Source organism: Nelusetta ayraudi, unplaced genomic scaffold (genome assembly GCF_046127955.1).
Source record: "Nelusetta ayraudi isolate G7.1 ecotype Tasmania unplaced genomic scaffold, CSIRO-AGI_Nayr_v1 ptg000031l, whole genome shotgun sequence".
Lineage (NCBI taxonomy): Eukaryota > Metazoa > Chordata > Actinopteri > Tetraodontiformes > Monacanthidae > Nelusetta > Nelusetta ayraudi.
The window spans coordinates 1,959,281-1,980,342 of record NW_027466081.1 but is presented as its reverse complement, the minus strand read 5'-3'; the positions used below and the strand labels follow the sequence as shown (position 1 = coordinate 1,980,342).

At 42.7% G+C, this 21,062-nt stretch overlaps 2 protein-coding genes across 2 annotated transcripts; both read right to left on the bottom strand.

Moving 5' to 3' along the window:
* Positions 1-74: 74 nt before the first annotated feature.
* On the bottom strand, positions 75-7,494 carry LOC142891553 (collagen alpha-3(VI) chain-like). Its single transcript, XM_076031194.1, has 12 exons — positions 7,444-7,494; positions 6,473-7,157; positions 5,742-6,335; positions 4,866-5,459; positions 4,149-4,736; positions 3,430-4,014; positions 2,717-3,307; positions 1,892-2,258; positions 1,659-1,732; positions 816-1,409; positions 366-629; positions 75-103 (listed from the first exon to the last, which is right to left on the bottom strand). Exons 1-12 carry the CDS (start codon positions 7,492-7,494, stop codon positions 75-77), a joined length of 5,016 nt encoding a protein of 1,671 aa, XP_075887309.1.
* LOC142891366 (collagen alpha-3(VI) chain-like) lies at positions 7,137-8,639 on the bottom strand. The gene has a single exon (XM_076030842.1). It carries the CDS (start codon positions 8,265-8,267, stop codon positions 7,608-7,610), a length of 660 nt encoding a protein of 219 aa, XP_075886957.1. The 5' UTR covers positions 8,268-8,639; the 3' UTR covers positions 7,137-7,607.
* Between the last annotated feature and the right edge of the window lie 12,423 nt (positions 8,640-21,062).

Here is a 21,062-nt window from a genome sequence, read left to right as displayed (position 1 = left end):
AACTAAAGCAGGCTGTGTTTTGAACATACCAGCAGCAGTTGGCGCTTCCGCCGTGGCATCCACAACCACAGCCTCTACGGAAGACTGAAGTTGCTGCTGGACACTGGGAAGGTCAGCGAAATCAGAAACTGACAGAGCATGTTTGGAATCGGTTGAAATCTGCTGCAGTTCACGCTTGTCAGAGCTCCTGCTTCCAATTGCAAAGATCGAGACCCCCAGCTGTTTGAGAGCAGAGGCCGGTGCGTCAACGCTGTCAAAAGACCTTGCGCCGCTCAGCAATACGAGGATCTGCGGTACCCCTTCCTGGCGCCTGCTTCCCGCAGAGGCCGTGAACACATTATCCCTCACGTGCTGGAGAGCCCCACCGGTCCTGAGGGGCATTCCACCTTTTGGCCTCAAGTCTCTCACAGCATTTAGGATCTCGCCTTTTGTCGTGTAAGTGTTCAGGAAGAACGGAACGGATACATCTCTGCTGTACTGAACCACTGAGACTCGGTCTTTGTTGTCATCCACGCTGAGTGTCTCTACCACTCTTTGAACAAAGTCTCGCATAGCGGGGAATCCATTTCTGGCAGAATCAGACCCGTCCAACAAGAACACAACATCCTTTCCTGGTGCCTTCCTCTCCACTGGGGAAAATGCAATCGAAACAAGACACATTTAGGTTGATTTGGCCCAGCCATGTTAACAAAGGCACACCTTTCTGTATAAGCACTACAATACTACATGATTTCCTTTCGCTAACGTACACTTAATGCGAGTGGCGTTTGCCAGGGACCTTGTCCCTTCAGTTTAACAAATGCTCATTCTCTTACCAGTGACTGTTGGTGGCATGGCAGTGGCCCTCGCTGCCAGTGTGCTCATGACAGAGGAGAGCTGTTCTTGCATATTGGGCAGCTCGGAGAACTCCGAAATCGATAGAGCATAACTGGGTTCGTAGGAGATCTTGCGCAGCTCAGATTTGTCAGAATTCTTTGAACCAATTCCAATTACAATGACACCCTGTTGTTTGAGAGCCAAGGCTGGGGTATCCACATTGTCAGAAGACCTTCCACCACTTAGCAGGACCAACATCTGTGGAACACCTCGCAGGCGCCTGCTGCCGGCAGAGTCTGTAAAGACGTTGTCTCTCACATATTGGAGGGCTTCCCCGGTGTTGAGGGTTCTGCCTCCTTTGTGACTCAGCCCTCTGAGCGAATCCACAATTTGCTCTCTTGTGCTGTGTGTGTTGAGATAGAAATGGACCTCTGGGTCTCTGCTGTACTGCACCACAGCCACACGGTCTTGGTCGGGTCCCACACTGAGTCTCTGCACAGCCCTTTCAACGAAATCCCGCATGGCGGGGAATGCCCTCGATGTGCCTTCAGAGCCATCCAGAAGGAACACAATGTCCTTTTTGGAAGGGTCAACTACATGAGCGAAAAGGTTGGGGTGAAAAAAACAATCAACACTGTCCAAAACATGCAATCTGCTGGACAAACGCTACAGATGCTATGCTAAAGTACGTGTTTTCAGTTCACTGCATTTACTTGCAACCGGCAGTAAGGCTGACAGCTGACGCTTTTAAATGCACAAGCAAGGCTACACACCTATCGTGGCTAAACAGTGTCGTGCATGTGGCAAGAACTGAACTAAAGCAGGCTGTGTTTTGAACATACCAGCAGCAGTTGGCGCTTCCGCCGTGGCATCCACAACCACAGTCTCTACGGAAGACTGAAGTTGCTGCTGGACACTGGGAAGGTCAGCGAAATCAGAAACTGACAGAGCATATTTGGGATCGGTTGAAATCTGCTGCAGTTCACGCTTGTCAGAGCTCCTGCTTCCAATTGTAAAGATCGAGACCCCCAGCTGTTTGAGAGCAGAGGCCGGTGCGTCAACGCTGTCAAAAGACCTTGCGCCGCTCAGCAATACGAGGATCTGCGGTACCCCTTCCTGGCGCCTGCTTCCCGCAGAGGCCGTGAACACATTATCCCTCACGTGCTGGAGAGCCCCACCGGTCCTGAGGGGCATTCCACCTTTTGGCCTCAAGTCTCTCACAGCATTTAGGATCTCGCCTTTTGTCGTGTAAGTGTTCAGGAAGAACGGAACGGATACATCTCTGCTGTACTGAACCACTGAGACTCGGTCTTTGTTGTCATCCACGCTGAGTGTCTCTACCACTCTTTGAACAAAGTCTCGCATAGCGGGGAATCCATTTCTGGCAGAATCAGACCCGTCCAACAAGAACACAACATCCTTTCCTGGTGCCTTCCTCTCCACTGGGGAATATGCAATCGAAACAAGACACATTTAGGTTCATTTCCTCCTCTGATTTTAAATGACATTGAGACTTCTGACACTCCTCTTTGTTCAAAAGCATACTTTTATTCCCATCATGGTACATTTCTACATGATTTCTTCTTTCTGAAGTACACCACATTAATGGCAGTGAATTCACACCCTTTTCCTTCAGAATTGTCTAGATTGAACATTCATTGTTGTCTCAAATAATTAAGCAAAATATATAACGTATTAATAAATAACATAAATATTAATAAAATAAAAAATGTTTTCTCTCAAACACTTACAAGAAGTCTTGAGATGACTTTTCTTCAGTTTTACGTACTAGTTTAGAGGTAGTTTGCAGAATTATGTGAGAGTTATGTCCTGTGTGCATACAGCTGCAGCTACATCTGATTCGAATGTTGTGCTTTTTTTAACTTATAGTATTCTTTACCTTCATTTATTTCCTCGTCTTCTCCAATTTGATTAAGAAAGCCAAGTAACCTCTGTTGAATTCGAGGGAGGTTTTCAAAATCAGGAACAGTGAAAGCATACGTTGGTTCCGATGAAATATACCGTAATTCAGCTGGACTTGACTTTCGGGATCCAACTGAAAAAACTGTAACCCCTTCAACTTTGAGCATTACTGCTGGGCCTCTGGGAGAGTCTCTTGACCTTCCACTAGCCAACATGACAATAATCTGTTTGGCACCAGTATGACGTCTGCCTCCAGCATTTGAATCAAAGATGTTGTCCTTTACAAACCTCAGTGCATTTCCAATATATTGCGGCCCTCCACCTTTTTGCTTTAGGCCTGCAATATGTTTCAGAATGCCATCTCTTGCGCTATACGCACTGAGGTTGAAACTAATTTCAACATCATTACTATACTGTACAAGAGCAACTTTGTCTTTTCCACTTTCAATGTCGAAGTTTTCAACCATGCTTCCAATGAATTTGCGTACAGCAGAGAATTTATTTCTTGCTTCATCCGATCCATCAATGAGAAACACAATATCTCTGTTTAAGCTGTTTGCACTTGGACCTAAAATAACCACAATATAGTAAAATGTATTAATTATAAATTCAACTGCAATTTGACAATTATATATTTGGCAGAAACACAATAAAGAAATAAACAGCATCCAAGAGGAGATTCATACTCACCCACAACAGGGTTTATCACATCTGTTTGGGACGCAATGACTGAGATTAGTTGTTCTCTCACCAAAGGAAAGTCAGAATTTTCCTGAATAAAATATTTGGCTGCAGGACTGTGAGCCACTTGCTCCATCTCCAGCCTGTCTGCATTTTTCACTCCAACACTGTGGAGGACAATGCCAGCAGTTCTTAATCTGTTGACCGCATTCAGGACATCATCATCTGACTTTTTTCCACTCAAGTGAATGAGTATCTGTGGGACCGCCTGCTGTGCTCTGCTACCAGATGGAGCAGCGAACACAATGTTCTTGACATACTCAAGTGCGTCACCAGTTTTCACAGATTGTCCTCCCATCAGTTTCATACTGTTCAAGTGGCCCAAAATTGTATTTTTTTGAGAGTATGTGTTCAGAAGAAATACAACGGCGGGCTCTGTGCTGTATTGAACCAAAGCAATCTGTACTTTTTCTGGCCCAATTTCCACTTCTGTGACAAATTCTTCTAAAAATTCCACAATTTGACTTTCACTTTCCTTCATACCATCAGATCCATCAAGGAGAAAAACAATATCAGCTCTGTCAAGCACTGATTCTGAAAAATGTGGATACAAACAAAAGTTTACAAAACCAAGACAAACAGGATGGGTGTAAACAATCCAATATTAATGACCTTGGACCTCTAAAATAGTATTCAGAAGGTTTTTTGTTTTTTGTTTTTTTCCTTACCAGCAACAGTAACTGGAAATGTTGGCGTTTCTTGAAGGCCCTTCAAAGTAGCTTCAACTGATGGAAGTATGTTTTGGAGATTGTTGATATTTGTCAAATGAAAAAAGTATGCTGGTGTAAAAGAAATGGTCTGCATTTCAAGCGTATCAGCATTTTGTGTTCCAATGCTGAACACCTTTATTCCATTTTCTCTTAGTGACTGCGCTGGTCCTCTCACATCATCCACTGATCTCCCACCGCTAAATACAAACAAATATTGAGGGACTGAGTCTGCATGTCTACCGCCAACCGAAGCAGCAAAGACATTTTCTTTGACAAAGTCAAGTGCTTTGCCGATGTTCAGTGGCCTCCCCATCTTATGTCTCATTGTTCTGACTGAATTGAGCACGTCAGTCTTGGATGAATAAGAATTCAAATAGAAATTGACGGTGGCATCACGACTGTATTGGACAACAGCCACTTGGTCTCTGTTCTCATCCAGATACAGAGTTTGAACAATTCTTTCAATGAAACTTCGAATCTCTTCAAAACCATTCCTTATGTCGGAAGATCCATCAATAAGAAAAACTACATCCTGTTGATTAGAATCTGCAACATGGAGATAAAATCAAGACATTGGGGAAATTCTTACTGTAACTGGAAGCCAATACAGTTGTAGTATAGTATAAGAATGATTCAAATTAAAAATTGCATTTTTATAACTTCATAACTTCTTACCAGCAGCCTTTGTGACAGTGGTTTGTTGGACTGGCTTGGATGTTTCTCTTATCAATGAAAATACACTCTCCTTAGCAGCAGGAAGTGCCTCATAATCAGAAACTGAGAGTGCATAATTGGGCTCGTGAGATATTAACTGTAGCTCCAGGGTGTCGGCATCACTTGTTCCAATTGCAATAGACATCACACCAGTCTCTCTTAGTGCTTTTGCTGCTGTTCTTAGATCATCTCCAGCTCTTCCACCACTTAGTAATATGAGTATTTGAGGAACTCCCTCAAGCAGTCTACTTCCAGAGCCATAGGTGAAAACATGGTCTTTTACATACTGAAGAGCTGCTCCAGTGTTGGGAGGGTGCCCACCTTTGTGTTTTAGACCTTTCACAGCATTTAGAACTTCACTTAATGTTGAATAACGTTTTAAGTTAAAATCAATCTCCGTGGTGTTGCTGTACTGGACCACACCCACATGATCCATGTTTGGGTTTATGTTTAGGTCTGCCACTATGCTCTGCACAAAGTTTTTGATATTGGTAAATCCTTGCAAAGATCCGTCAGAACTGTCCAGCAGAAAAACTACATCTCTTTTCTTGAAATCTGTAATTACACATGTATTAGAAAAATTGGTTGATTGTTAAATCAGGAATGAATGTGTTTCTGAATAATGGAAATTGCAGTTGTTTGAATCACATTTTAAGAAACAGTGCAGCCAATACTTTGCAAAGAAAAGACTTGCCACTCAAGCAACTGTCATGCAAAGTTTAAGACTCTTTAGCTTGGCCTTGGGATGACATTATGTTCGTATTATGGTTTTAGTCATGATACAGACAGAATCATGAGGCTGGAAAGCTGGAATCTTTGTTGTTAAAGCATTCTTACCATCCACTGTTGGTTTGATAACAGGGAATCCACCCTTTCTGATGGCAGAATGTATTTGTTGTTCGATGTCGAACAGACCAGCAGTGTCCGTTGTAAAGAAAGCATAAGTGGCGTCCTGTGAGATGGACTGAACTTCCACGGGATCATGGTTGCTTATTCCCACCACAAATACCATCACACCGCTTCTTTTCATGTTTTCTGCCGCATCGATTACATCATCACTGGACCTCCCACCAGTGACAAGAATTAAAATTTGAGGAACACCCTGTTCTTTCCTACTTCCAGTAGAGGCTGTAAAAATGTTGTCTGTGACATACTGAAGGGCAGCACCAGTATTCCTGGGTCTACCTCCCCTATGCCTCAGAATTTCCAGATTGTCAGCAACATCTTGCTTTGTTTTATGTGTGTTTAGAAGGAATGCAACAGCAGGCTCTCTGCTGTACTGCACTACCGAAATTTGATCTTTGTTCTCAGCCACATTGAGATTGTCCACTGTTCTCTTGACAAAGTTCAGCATTGCTGTGAAATCATTTTGCGTTTCATCTGATGAATCCAGTAAAAATACAATGTCGTGTTGAATGGAATTAGTTTGACCTGCAGAAATGTCAGAAACAAAGATGCTGCTGAACTGACAGTAAACAGAAAGCCAGAAGGCAATAATAAAATGAATGACTGCAATAGATAGATAGATAGATAGATAGATAGATAGATAGATAGATAGATAGACTTACCTTGACCATACTGTGGTGTGGTTGGTTTTTGTTCCTGTCTAGGGACCCTCTTTACAAATGACACAAGTGGTTGGTGGATGCTCTCAAAATCATTATATTGTGCCACAGAGAAAGCATATAGAGGGTCATCTGCAATCATTTGTTGTTCAAGTATGTCTGCATTTCTTGGGCCAACAACAAATGAAACCACATGAGCTTGTTTCAGAGCGAAAGCAGCCCTTGCAACATCATCTTGAGACCTTTTTCCGCTCAAGAGAATCAGTATCTGAGGGACACCTTCTCGCTTCCGACTCCCGGCTGAATCAGCAAAGACATTGATCCTCGCATAGTCAAGTGCTGCACCAGTGTTTAGCCTTCTGCCACCTTTATGTTGTATTTGCTGTATGGCGTCAAGAACATCTGGTTTGCCAGTGAAGCTGTTCAAATTGAAATTTGTCTCTTGATCGCTGCTATACTGGGCCACAGCAACATGGGTTTTGTCCTCACCAATATCAAATGCTTCTACAACTGTTTGGACAAAGTTTTTCATTACTGGGAATGCAGCACGGGTGTCATCTGACCCATCCAGTAGAAACACAATGTCTCTTTGAGGGGACTCTAATTCAGCTAGGAAGAAAAATGAAAAAAATATGTTTGTTTTGCTTTTTACGTATGACACAAACAAGTTTTTTTTTTTTTTACTTAGCTTATATTACACATTCAATGAGCGATGGAGATGCAAAATTGGTATTAGATGCTGAAAGATTTGAGAAAACTGTTGGAAGGAACCACAAGATCAGGTCTAAAATTGTATTTTAAACATGAAAGATAAGAATAAAGAGGTCGATTCCCATTCAGTCAATGATGTGATCATCATTGGCTCAAGAAAGAGCTCAAGACCTGAAAAAAGAGTATTTAAAGTGGTGATGATCAAGAAATAACTCTAAAGAAATAACAGCGCTGCAGATGAGGAAGTACAAGGGCCAACCAACAAGCAGGACAATCACAAAGTTGGATTGTGGAGTTGGCAGTTTGAGCACCATGAAACTGATCAACTGACATTCATCAGGAGATGAGACAGTTTCATTGCATTTCAAACAGCTAAGGAATAAGTAGCTAAGCTGTTTGTGGGTCTTCTCAACCGCTTGGGTGAGAATCACCGTTTTATCTTACCTACTACAGAGGGATGTTCAATTTTTATCCCTGTCCGGACTAATGCTGCCATCTCAGGCTGAATGGACAATAGTTCCCCAAAGACAGGAAGGTTAAAGTGATATTTAGAGGAAAAGGCAATTTTTTCAAGTTCCTTTTGTTTGGCATTTTTCATTCCAATTGCAAAAGACAAAACACCGCTTTGTTTCAGCTTTAATGCTGCTTGTGAAACATCATCATTTGATTTCCCACCAATCAGTAAAAAAAGAATCTGAGGTACACCGTCCAGGCGTCTGCTCCCGGATGTAGTCACAAAAACATGATCAAGTACAAACTGGAGAGCAGCTCCAGTGTTTCGAGGCATTCCTCCTTTGTGGCGAAGACTTCTCACAGCATAAATGATAGCCTTCTTGGATCTGTGAGCGTTCAAATTGAAGTATACTGTAGTGTCATCACTATACTGAATGACAGCAAAACGAATTGTATCTTCATTTGTGACCAATTCAGCAGCCATTCTTCGGATAAACTCTCGAATAGCCGGAAGGCCGTTTCTGGAGTCATCAGACCCATCAAGGAGAAAGACTATGTCTCTCTTGTTGCTCCCTGTGTTACAAGGTGATATATGGATATACAAAGATGTGAATTCATGCCTGTTCCCGAGCATGAGAAAGCAAAGGATCAGATACAACTGATAGTGTTGTTTTTGAAGGGCTGAATCTCCAAAGAACAATTTTTTAAAGAAAACTGACGTGAAAGAAGATGACTCAACAATAAGACAGCTGAAAGAAATAAATTATATTAGATCTATTTAACATGGAAGATCCTTTAACAAGAGCTTAATGGATCCTCATTTCCTTTCTAATGGAGAAAAAAAATATATAAATACTAACCAACTAATTGTACTTTCATTTTAGGCATTAGTCAAATGTGCAGTTCTTATCCAGATGTTTTTGTAATTCGAAGTTTGACAGGTTGAATATCCACTCTCAATGTAAAAGATGTTCTCTATAGGTTAACGCCGCACCAATGGCAAAAGAAACTTACCTTGCTGTAGCACAACAGTCAATTGCTCCTTTGGAAGACTCACATAGTTGTTGAGTTTTTGTGGAATGGTGTTGAGCTCAGTGAATTCTCTTACGGAAAAGGCAAAACTTGGGTTGTGTGAAATTGCTTGAATCTGTCTTGGGTCTGCATCCTTGACACCAACACCAAATGGCACCACTCCATCTGTCTTCAGAACACTTGCAGGCTCATTTACATTGTCTCTTGACCTGCCTGCACTCAAAACGATCAAAAACTGAGGGACATTCTGTGCAGCCCGACTACCATAACTTTCAGAAAAGATTGTGTCCTTCATGAATCTCAGAGCAGATCCTGTATTTAAGCTACGGCCTCCAGCAAGTGTCAGTCCACTGACAGCTCTCAAAACCTCATCCTTGGTTCTATAGGTGTTGAGGTAGAAACTTGGAGTTGGCCTGTCACTCTGTTGAACAACTGAGACTCGTACTTTGTCTTCTCCAATGTCAAGCGGTTGAATCACTTTCATGATAAAATCCCGGATGTATGGAAAGTCTGCCCGAACATTGTCTGTGCCATCAACAAGGAAGGCAACGTCCCTCTCCACTCCAGTACCTGCAGAAAAACAATTATCTGTCATCCATCTTACTCCAAAAATGTTGCCAATGTTTGATTGATAAAAACATGGAAACATCAACTCACCTGTTTCCTCAGGGAATGACACTGACACATCTGTGTCTCCAACCACTGTTATCAATTTTGGCATTATGACTTCTGCAAGGGCTGGCAAACTGGAGAATCTTGGATCATGGTAAGCCAGATCTGGAACGAAGGCAGCTGTTCGCAACATGGCCTCGTCGGCTTGCCCAGAACTGACTGTGAAGGTCAAAATACCAGCCAGAGCCAATTTATCAGCTATTTTTTTGAGCTCATCATTGGCTGGACCACCAGTGACAAGAACCAACACTTGCTGGACTCCCTGCCTCCTGCGTGACCCAACAGATGGCTGGAACATGTTGCGAAGGGCATACTCCATGGCAGCTCCTGTGTTCAGAACTGAGCCTCCAGTGAGACGGAGTTGAGAAATTTTATTCACAATGTCATCCCTGTTTCTGTGAGTGTTCAGGTAAAATTCAATTTTGGGGCTTTCAGCAAATTGCATGAGACCAAATTGGACCCTGTCAGGACGCACTTCCAGTTGGTTGACCACATTGATGAGAAAGTCTCTCACATAAGGGAAGTTGTTGCTGCCAATGTAGTTTGAGCCATCCACAAGGAAAACAATGTCTCGGACCACTCTCTGTGTCTGCACTGTGGTTATTTCAATCACTGAAAGATAGAAAGCACAATATCTTTTGTCATAACATTTTATGTATAGTTAGATTATTTTTCATAAAATGTTATAATTTACTCCAGTTTAAATCAGTGTTAACATATGCAAAGTGTGTGTTTTCTGTAGCTACTACCCAGTGACAAGGGTGACGTGAAACAAATCCCTATACTATGAAATGTGAGTTACAAAAATGTTTGACATTTTCAACACTTGTGTTGAAGGGGGAAATGCAATCAGATAATCATACCTTTAAATCAAATTTGAGATTCAGTCAGATAATCCTACGTTTACAGAAAATGTAACATTCCATCTGATAATCGTACCGTAAAAATTTAGATTATGACTTAGTCCATCCAGCTAGTGTAGCTGTAGCTAGTTGGCTTCACATCTCGCAGTGACCTACATGATGTCTTGACAGCACTTCACAAAAAATATTTTGTATAGTTCTGAATATGTGTTGCAATTATCATCAACATGTTTTATTTTGCCTGTGACTAAATTTATGCTAAAATTCCTTGTCCTCCCAGTTTGTCAATAGACACCACATAAACACGACAATCAATTCAGGTGCTTGAAACAAAATTACCTGGTTCAGTGGGCACTTCTGTCACAACCACACCAGCCAGAGTTGACAATGCGTGAATAATTTTCTTTGACTGTGGGGTGGTCAACCGGCCGAGTAAACGTATGTCTTTCAGAGGATAAGCTGCGCTGTCTGTGAAGGCGATCTTCCGCAGCTCATCTTCATTTGCTGTCCTGGCGCCTGCTGCCAGAGTCAAAACTCCCATTCGGAGAAGTGCCCTGGCAGGTTCTTCCACGCTGTCACTGGATGTTTTACTTGTCACAAGCACTATAAGTTGTAGTACACCCCGATTAATTCGGCTGCCTTTCTCAGGTCGCAGCATGTTCGTCCTCACAAAGTCCAAGGCAGCTCCAATGTTGACTGTCTGTCCACTTCTTGGTCTGATTGAGCCCAAAGCGCCCGCTATTCCCTCCTTAGTTGAGTGAGTGTTGAGATCCATTTCGAGCCGAGGGGCAGTACCAAACTGGGCCACTCCAATTTGAACATCCTCTGGACCAATTGGTGCGGAGTCGGCGAAATGTTTGATGAATTCCCGCACAGAGTTGATACCCTGTGTTCCCATTGTACTGTCAATCAGGAAAATAACATCTCGTTTTCCCATAGTCTGGACTGCAAAGACAAGGAAAAGGTAATGAATTTCTGAATATTAAGGCTTGATTTGTTCTACACTGTTTAGCACCTAAACTACATAGACCCAACTGGGGGGTTATAAATAACTGTTACTTATTATCACATGGAATTATCTTCAACCTATATTTCAAAGTTACAGCATTCTACTAGGGTACACAAATATATTGAACACTATATCATGATTGAAATAAAAAAGTAGCCTACACACTATACTTTTAATTATGTAAATGCTTGTATAATACTACCAACCAAGTCAAAACTTTGGATCAGTCGGGCAGTCGAGTAAAATCAAGAAAATCTCTCTTCTCAAATTAATTCTATTTTTATATTGTACTCCTTGACTGAATGTACAATGTTTTTAAATTAGTAAGTTTGTACTGTGACTTTAAAAAAAAACTGTTGATGTTATTTTGAATTGCTAATGAAAACGCAACTTGCTATTTAGCCTGTTTCAGGGATATTTACTTTTAGTTACTCATACACTGTTGCTCAAAAAACAATTGGCCTGTACCTCTATTAAAAAAAAATGAATGCATCAATTTGACTTGGGGTAACACTTAATGTTATCATTGTACCTAGTAAATTAATTACTGATGCATTTAATACAGATTATGTCGAGAAAAAAAAACAAAAGTATCACAACTATGGTCAGCTGTTTATATAATGACCAAATGTCAAACTGAATTTAAAGCTTTATACTCCTTGACATTCAAAGTTTTTAACTCTTTACAGTTGTATTTCAACCCTAACCCTAACCCCTGTGCTTAAAATCTGAAATGAAATTAAAGCTGCAAGCAGCGTTTGTGGGACTGAGCCTGTGTGAAGGGAACAGCAATAACAATATCTAAGACATAATTAAAAAGAAACCATCTAGAAATGCTGCTAGAGGGTTTTCTGTTTGTGAATGTTCTTTAACATTTTTTATATTTATAACCTAGTTGTAGGTCTGACTCCTGCAAAGAGTAAATCCTACCTTGAATACTTTAGAACCCATTTTGCCCTTCCAAAACTACAATGCCCCACCATCATTAACAGAGAAGTTACATACCTTCTGTGACCTCAGTTTCAACTACAATGGTGCGCTGGGTCACCCCATTAAGGTAGGGGAGCAGCTGGTCGCCAATGTTTGTCACTGTTCTGAAATCAGCGTTCGACAGGACAAAGCTTGGATCTGTCGCTACCGCTTGCAGTTCCGCAGTGGGAGTGCTACCAACTGCCACAACAAATGTGACAACGCCAGCCCTCTTAAGGGCGCGGTCACCAGCACCTGTATCATCGGTGGATGGGCCAGCACTGATAACGACCACCATCTGGGGTACCCCCTCCTCTGCCCTGCCGCCAGCTGTTTCACTCAAGAGGCTTTCCTCCACTTCCTCCAAGGCAGCTCCCAGGTTCGATTGGCTGCCCGCTGGGAAAGCCAGACCCCTGACAGCCTCCAGGACTGACGATCTGATGTCATGGCTATTTAGATAGAACTTTATCTCTGGGTCTGCATGGTACAGGACCAAGGCCACCCGAACAGTGTCTCTGCCCACATCAAGGCGCTCAATGATTCTCGAAACCATATCAAGCACATAGGGGAAGTTTGCTGCTCCAACGTTTTGCGATCCGTCAATTAAGAATACTAGGTCAGCTGAATCTTGTGCTTTGGAAGGAGACACAGAGAGAAAACAAAACAAAAATGGAACTTGTGAAAGCATTAACAACAGTGAGAAAGAGACAAGAACACATGCTGGAAAATCCTTGCATGTGTCCAGTGACATTCAGAGTGAACACATAAATAACAACATTGCAAAACACTATGCTGCATGTTGGCTGAATCAGGGAGTCGTCATCCACGATTTGTGGTCATTAAGACCATCATGGTTTGAATACTTACATGGTTTGATTACTGTAATATGGGTATAGAAGTTATTTTAACTACTTACTTTCAGCATAAAAACAAAATAAATCAAGTAATTATTTCTTAAGATAACTACTGGACTGTGATCAACAGGAAATATATATTAAATGAAATTATTTATTTTTTTCAAATAAAATAGGCGAATATGTTGAACGAAACTATGTAAAATTTGTAGATTTACCATTAAGTACTCTTGATGTACTCTTCAAGTTTGGGATTAAATATAAAAGATGCACTTTGTCAACAGGTTAAATGCCACAATTCTTTTTAGGCATTTCTATCATTAAAACACGTGAATAAACTCCACTGAGTTCAGCCATCCAATGCAGACTCTTGTTACAGACTTCAGATAAAGTGACCAGTCATGATCCTGTGGCTCATCCTTGGTGCCCACAAATTCAGTACCTGAGAATTTTGATTGCATCATGATTTGTTTGTTTGTTTGTTTTACTTTTCCATGTCAAACAATAATTCTCAGAGTACTTTCAGTGCGGTTCAAGGATGAGTCCAGCCAGTTTCATCACCGTTTCAAATACACAATATTGCACATATTTCACACAGATGGACATGGTGAATGAAAAAGAGATTCGTAAAAAATGCAAGACATAAGAGCAGTTATGCGTGGTTAGCTTTTTTTGTCACAGGCACTTTGATTGACCTGATCTTTTGGGATTTTTTGAAATGTAATATTTTGGGGACCATCAGGGTACAATATTAACCCAAGGCAGTATTATGTTGATGTTATTTGGGTTATTTGATAAGAAGAAAGAGTGATGTATGCCAAAAAAAAAAAAAAAAAGCCCCTTATTGTAAAACCTTAACATCACCTTGACAGTTTTCTATCAATACACCCTCCTGTTTTGTTGGGGCTTTGCATACTCACATTCAGTATTTGTGCCACTGCTCAACCCTGATCTAAGGTGCTTCAAACGTGTCACCACATGCACACGCCATTGTCATTTTTGAAAGCTGGCACGTGAAGACAAAAAAAGTGATGTTAATGCCGCAGGTGGATAGGGAAATGTTATTGTGGTTAAAATAAAACACAAATACTTGATTGTGTTAAAGGGATAAATCAAGTCCTGCAGCAGCTTTGTCCTGAGCGCGTACTAGATGCATTAGTATGGTAGTGACACCGGTCCCACTTTATTACCTGTCCCTCTTCGAGTCACAAGGGCCTCGTTTGCCGCAGGAACCCCCCCTGATTGGGCCACAGCGCTGCACAGCCCCACCACTAAATCTTGGATTATATCCCGCAGGGACAGGAAGGAGTCTACGCTGAACACGTGAGTTTCGTACGGCTGGCTAGCCATGTCCCTGAGCTCAGAGTCCACCGCATCCCGAATCCCAACAGCGAACATCTCCACGCTCGCCATCCGCAGCACCTGAGCTGGCATGACCACGTCATCCTGGGAACGGCCGTCAGTCAACACCACCACCACCTGGGCAACTCCTTCCACAGCTCGGCTCCCCGCAGCAGCGTTCAAGTGCACCCGCGTAAGGAAATCCAGGGCCATGCCCGTCCGGGTCCCCCCGCTTCGGTACGACATGGCCTTGATGTGCGCAAGGACGCCCCCAGCTGTTTGGTAGGTGTTGAGCTTGAACTCGGTTTCGGGCTTGCTATTGTACTGCACCAGCGCAAATCTAAACTCGTCCCCACCGACGCGGTGCAGCGATTGTGTCAAGATGTAGAGGAATTGTCTGACATGTTCAAAGTTCTCCTGTCCAATGCTCCGAGAGGAATCCACGAGAAAGTATATATCGGCTGGCAACCCTTGTGCGCAATCTTCAAAAGAAGCGAATGCCAGTTGGTTCCACAGAACAGACTTGGTGCAAGACATTCACAGTGTTGCGCAATACGACTAACAGTTTGGACCATTCAATATTCAAAAGGTGGCAGGACAGTTGCATTTGAGTCATCAGATGTCACAACACTTGTATAGGTTGCACATTGTTACCCAGTGTAGCATGTAAGCTCTGCATGTCTTCCTTTTTGGATTGGATTTTTTGGTTTTGTCTTTCTGCATACAGTGTTATTTTATTTATTCACTTTCATTGAAGGTCCCATTTTACGCGAGATGCCATTTACCAATTATTTTTCATTACCAATCCCTGTGTCTGTCCTGCTGCTGGATTATCCAGAAATGATAAAAGTCCAGCCATTGCTCCTTTTGCTTGCTTGACTAGTGTGCTAAATCACACTCTAATGTAAATCAGCCTGTTGTGATGTTGCAAAGGGCTGAGACCATTTTGTTGTTGTCTCCTTCCAAAAAGCGGAGGGCCCAACAAAGTTTCCCTTCAGTTTAAGCAGAAAGCAGAAACCCAACATTAAGCAGATGGCTGGAAAAGTGATCCATTGCACATTTGAATAAAGAATAACGCACGGCTAATCTAAACACCGGCATAATAAGGGACTTTTAATGTTCAGTCTGGTGTCTAGTCTTGTTTTGCAGCTCGAAAAACAAATGTCCAATAATATAGTCCAGGATTAATCGTGTAAATCAAGTAAGCTTTTTTTTTTTTTTTTTTTTTTAAATGAACTGGAAGGGTTGGCAAGTATATGGAAGACATTATGACACTTTATTCAAAAGAAAAAAAAATCCATCCATCTTTTATACCAGCTTACTCTTCAGGGTCACGGGGGTCTGCTGGAGTCTATCCCAGCTGTCATGGGGCAAAGGCAGAGTGACACCCTGGACAAGTCGCCAGTTCATCCCAGGGACTCATAGAAAGACTAGCAACTATTCACACACACACACACACACACACACACACACACACACACCTATGGACAATTTAGACAATTTAGAGTTCCCAATTCGCCTCACATGCAAGTCTTTGGACTGTAGGAGGAAGCCAGAGAACCCGGAGTGAACCCACACAGGCATTGGGAGATCATGAAAACTCCAAACAGAATAGCTTCAGACCGGGGATTTGACCCGCGAGCTAGCTGTGAAGTGACAGCTCTAACCACTGCGCCACCCCAATTTATAACAATTTGCATGTCAATTTGAATAAATCATCAGTATCAGTACAATCTAGCTGAATTTACCCATGAAGAAATCTAATTAACTTACCTTCCTGAGCTTGGAGGTTGGCGAAAAGTCCTGCAAGCAGGACGCCCAGGAGGGCGCACACTGGTAGCGGACGGTGCCCCATCCCCATCGTCTAGCACCAACACAGCAGAAGGGAAACCTGCACACAGAAACAAACAACATTTTATGAACAAAGACAGAATTTGTTTTTATATCAATTTTATGTAAACATCTCCCAGAGTAAATCTGTCAGGGCCTTGTGTGGTGTGACAGGCGACAGTACATTCAGGCCATAGCTGGAAAACCTCTCTTGCTGCTGGGATCCTTAGCTCCTTCTAGCCTTGCTAGCCTGAACCTCAGACTCATTGTGACCGTTGGGTAAGCTTTTCCGTTTTTCCTTCAAGCGAGGGACGATATAAATCAGTCAGTTTCCTTTCCTGAAGTGAGAATTTTAATCACCGCCGTTCTTCCTCTATATACGTGGACGGGCTGCAGGGTCAGTAGCAGACGTAAAGAGTGATGAAAGCCACCTGTTCAAACTTGCAGCTAATGTGCCTTGGCCAACAACTCCTCTTGGCAGGGATGATATTTTCCGTCTTTGTGATCCTTCAGACGGCTGCCGCACTGGAAAATCTAGTCTCACAGCAAGGGTGTGTGTTTTCTATACGCTCAGATGTTGGCTCATTTGTGATTTTAACTTGTGTCACAGGAGCTGAGCGGAGGGTCACTCGTAACTCAGTCACATTTGGAATCATTCTGGGATCACATTTGCATTAGTGTATGAAATATTTTCATTATTCCATCATCTCAAAAGTCGTGAAAATAAATAAACCTAAAAATGTCTCTAAACAGACTTCCTGGTCAATTATAGTGTTTGGATTTGTGTTGTAATACAGTGGTTGGAAATTTGTTTCAATGTATTTAGAAGGATGGCTGTAAAAGATTGGTGCCCAACATCGTCTGTTGTTAGTTAAGTTTCTGTTTGACAACATAATCACATGTTCCATTTAAAAAAATAAAAAAAATGTCTTTGGCAGTCAATTAATTTGGCCACTATCAGAAACATCAAATTTTCCATTGATTGCAAGCAACTATTAATACTGCCTAGAAATGTGCAGCTACGCAGCCAAAAAAAAAAAATCAACCATTGCAGCTCCTCATATGCTATTCTCCATCACCTGGAAGAGAATCCGAACTATCTATCAGCCATTTGGACAGATATATTCAGCGTCCACCTCTTGATGTTTATCTTAATATAGCATAGGGCCAAGTGAAGTTTCAGACCACCCAGAAGTGAAAATAAAGATTCCAAAAGGACAGAGACGCAGCCAGAGACCAGACAGAGGGAGATTAACGACATTAAAGTTAAGTCTGTGTGTAATCGACAGCCTGAGGCTCCAGCTGTGACCTGGCAAACTTTAATGAGATTTACATTGAAAATGGACTTTGGGCCACAGTGTCCTAATTAATGATAACATACTTTCAGGAATTTCCATCGGTCTCACTTTCTGTAAAGAAAGAGGAAAAGGACTCTTTGACAAGAAGAGGGATGTGCGGCGGCGCGGCTGGGCTTGGCTGGGCTCAAGTGGCCGCCGTCCACAACACACAGCAGTAATTAAGTCTAAACACACGGCTGACGTAGCCGCCGCGCCGCTGCGACGATTTGTCCGAGTCACAGTGTTTACGTAGGGCCGCGTGTGCTGTTTATGCGGACCACAGGGCAGCAGACGGGAAAGAAAAATGAGGGGATGAAAAACGGCCGTCTACTCTGTGGACAGACCCGTCATTGTGCGGCAATAACTGACTTGAAGTGACACTGCCATTGTCTGTCCTGTTGGGCTGAACCAAATCCAAGATCAAATCCACCCTTTATGAAACAAGTAGCGGGACAAACGGTGCAATGCGAGCGTATGGATTGCAACAGATTACAACCGTATCGTATTGCAAAGATGGATTCTTTTCGCATTGCGTAACGCGTAGCCCCTGCAGTCAGAGACGGATTAAGGGCCTTAATTGCGAACTTCCTCTATTTCAGAGCACCCTTCCACTCTCGCGCCAATGGGATTTCTGGTGAGTCGAAAGCCGCCCCCTCCAAAGGAGCTGGGCCAGGCCTGACCGATGTGTCAACACCAAGGGTTCCCGTGCAGCACCGCTGCAGAGCTGGGCACGCTGCACGCCTCAGTCCTGTTACCTCTGAAACCAGCGTGAGAACAAGAGGAAGAAAAGATTTGGGCCTTGGACCTCCTTCATGCTGTTTTTATCATGCTGAATTCTCCTACTGTTTTCAAACAGACTGAAATCACTGGCAGCAGCATATTCATTTCATACTGTAGCTCCTGTAGAGCAGTTTGTTTGTTTGATTGCGTGTTCCAGCCACTTCCTCGTGCTAACCAGTTCGTGGGATTTGCGCATCCATCCATCCATCCATCCATCTTTCTATCCATCCATCCATCCATCTATCTTTCCATTCATCCATCCATCCATCTTTCCATTCATCCATCCATCCATCATTGAAGCAGCAGCCACTTCCTCATGCTAACCAGTTTGTGGGATTTGCACATCCAACCATTCATCCATCTTTCCATCCATCCATCCAACCATCCATCATTGAAGCAGCAGCCACTTCTTACACATGCTAACCAGTTTGTGGGATTTGCACATCCATCCATCCATCCGTCCATCCACCCCTCCATCCAACCATCCATCCATCCAACCATCCATCCGTCCAACCATCCATCCATCCATCCAACAATCCATCCACCCATCCATCCATCCATCTTTCCATCTATCCATCATCCATCAATCATCCATCCATCTTTCCATCCATCCATCTTCTACACCTGCTTACTCTGCCCCCTCTCCCAGCTGTCATAGCGCAAAGGCAGAGTTACACCCTGAACAAGTTGGTAGATCATTGCAGGGCCGGGACTTGCACAATTTAGAAAAACAAATTGTCTAATAAATAAATAAATAAATAAATGAAAAAATTCAAAAAAAAGACAAGCAAGCAAGAAATTACAGAAGGTGCAAAGCTGTTTTTCTTTTTTGGGGGGTTTGTGGAAAGCAGCCGATGGTGATTAAGTGAAAGCACATGAATGCAAGGCGCTGATAACCAAAAAGTACAAGCGCTTCCGTTAGTAACAAAGGAAAGGAAATTAGAATTGTCACGCTTAGTGACATACACCGTCATAAACTAATAAAGCGTGAGTAACTGGCATTGCACGACAGCAGCAGGAAGTTGAGATTGTGATCCTGCAGGTCAGCGTGGGCTGCAGTCAATAAAAAACCATGTCCCTTCTTTCTGTCACCACAAGGGGGCACTAAACTAAATTGCAGATAGGCACGTTGGTGCTGGTAGAATATATGTAGACGAAATATAAATATGAATCAGCCTTTTTTTTTTTTTTTTTCAGTTTTGCTGACATGCACTCTGGCGCGCGTGTGTGTGTGTCTGTGTGTCTTTCTCTCTCTATGACATGCTCAAGCCCGAGTCAGCGTTTTTTTTTTTTTTTTTTAATTTCCCTTCTAAGGAGCGCAGGGTGTCTGTGTGCCCTCCTGTACTGTATATAGAACGCGTTTGTGTTGACTGTATGTTGCAGCTCATGCTGCAGCTTTATTTATAGCCAACAGTGTCGGTTTGCATTTGCACTCTGGCGACCGTCCTGTTGCACGCATGGAAGCTGGGCGCTCCCGAGCACGTTTGCACCTGGACCTCACACACTCATTTATAGCCGCCGCCACACACACACACACACACACACACACAGGGGGAGAGAGAGAGAGCAGATATAGCAGTCCTTCTGTGAAAGTCAAGCAGAGACCCAAAGATAGGAAAGGGGACATCTCCTGAATCAAAACTTGCTGATGTGTCAGCACGTTTAAATCAAAACTTGTGCACGATCTCACTCTGTGGGCTTTGAGATCTGGGGGTTAAAATTGCTATTTCTTTTACATTAAGACTTGGAGCTGCTGTATAAAATTGCCCCCAAAACTGGCAGCTGATGTTACTAACTGAAAGCAGGACATCTCAGAATACCATGGCTCTTTCTCCAACAATTTAAAGTGGACAAGCTTTTTTTTTTTTTTCACTGCTTCATGTAAGTGTAGGAGGCGAGGTCCGAACTAGAGGTTGAACTTGTGTTTTTTTTTCCAACAAACAAAAACTTGCACTTCAATGATGTTTTCTGGCGCCCCCTGGCGGTCAGTACTTTTACTAGCGTTCAAGACTAACTAATAGGGGATGCATCGGTTACTTCTGCATGGAAGTTGCAGTCACAGCCAACACCAGACTGGGTATGACTTCAGCGTTCAGTTATTTCTCTTTAAAACTCTATTGTTACACCTTAAAGACATCAGACAAGAGAAAACATTTTTACTTGCGCTCCTTTTTCAGGATATTGCCAACCACTCACAAAAAGTTATTCCACTCATCTTCTATTATGACATATTAAAAGGATGCAGCTTCAATAATTAGTACAATCAGATATTTCCCATTCAAACTGGCTTCAGAGTAAATATAACTAATTGATGAAATAACAGCAGCAGTCTGTCCTGTGCGAATATGCAGAGTACATATGAGAGGTAACACAAAGCAAGCAAGTGGAATTCACTGCCTTTTCATGACCTACAGAAACTGAGACGACATTGATTGTTGAAGGAATTATTAGAAAAAACGTATACAGAGGAAGTGAACTAAGTTCTTTTTCTCTGAATCTGCGTCGCAGTTCTTTCCCCTCAGAGAATGTGAGCCTCCATCTTTGAACTGGGGAAGTGCTGCCCACACTCCAGCTGGAGGCGTCGGGACCAAACATGTGCGGGGCAGATGAGTGAGGGATCGATGATAAACTTTAAGGGAGTTGGGGAGGGTTTTTTTTTTTCTTTTTTCCTTTCTTTTTCCAACCTGGCAGATGTGCATTTGTTGGAGTGAGTGAGGCCTACAAAGGCCTGAGCAGAGGTAG

Bases quoted from the DNA above. Each gene is read 5' to 3' on its own strand.
- LOC142891553 (XM_076031194.1), bottom strand. From the start codon at position 7,494: ATGGTGCTCAAACTGCCAACTCCACAATCCAACTTTGTGATTGTCCTG. The intron at 5,460-5,741 runs GTAAGAATGCTT...GTGTAATTACAG, and splicing joins TATCAAACCAACAGTGGATG to ATTTCAAGAAAAGAGATGTA. The intron at 4,737-4,865 runs GTAAGAAGTTAT...TCCATGTTGCAG, and splicing joins CACTGTCACAAAGGCTGCTG to ATTCTAATCAACAGGATGTA.
- LOC142891366 (XM_076030842.1), bottom strand. From the start codon at position 8,267: ATGCTCGGGAACAGGCATGAATTCACATCTTTGTATATCCATATATCA.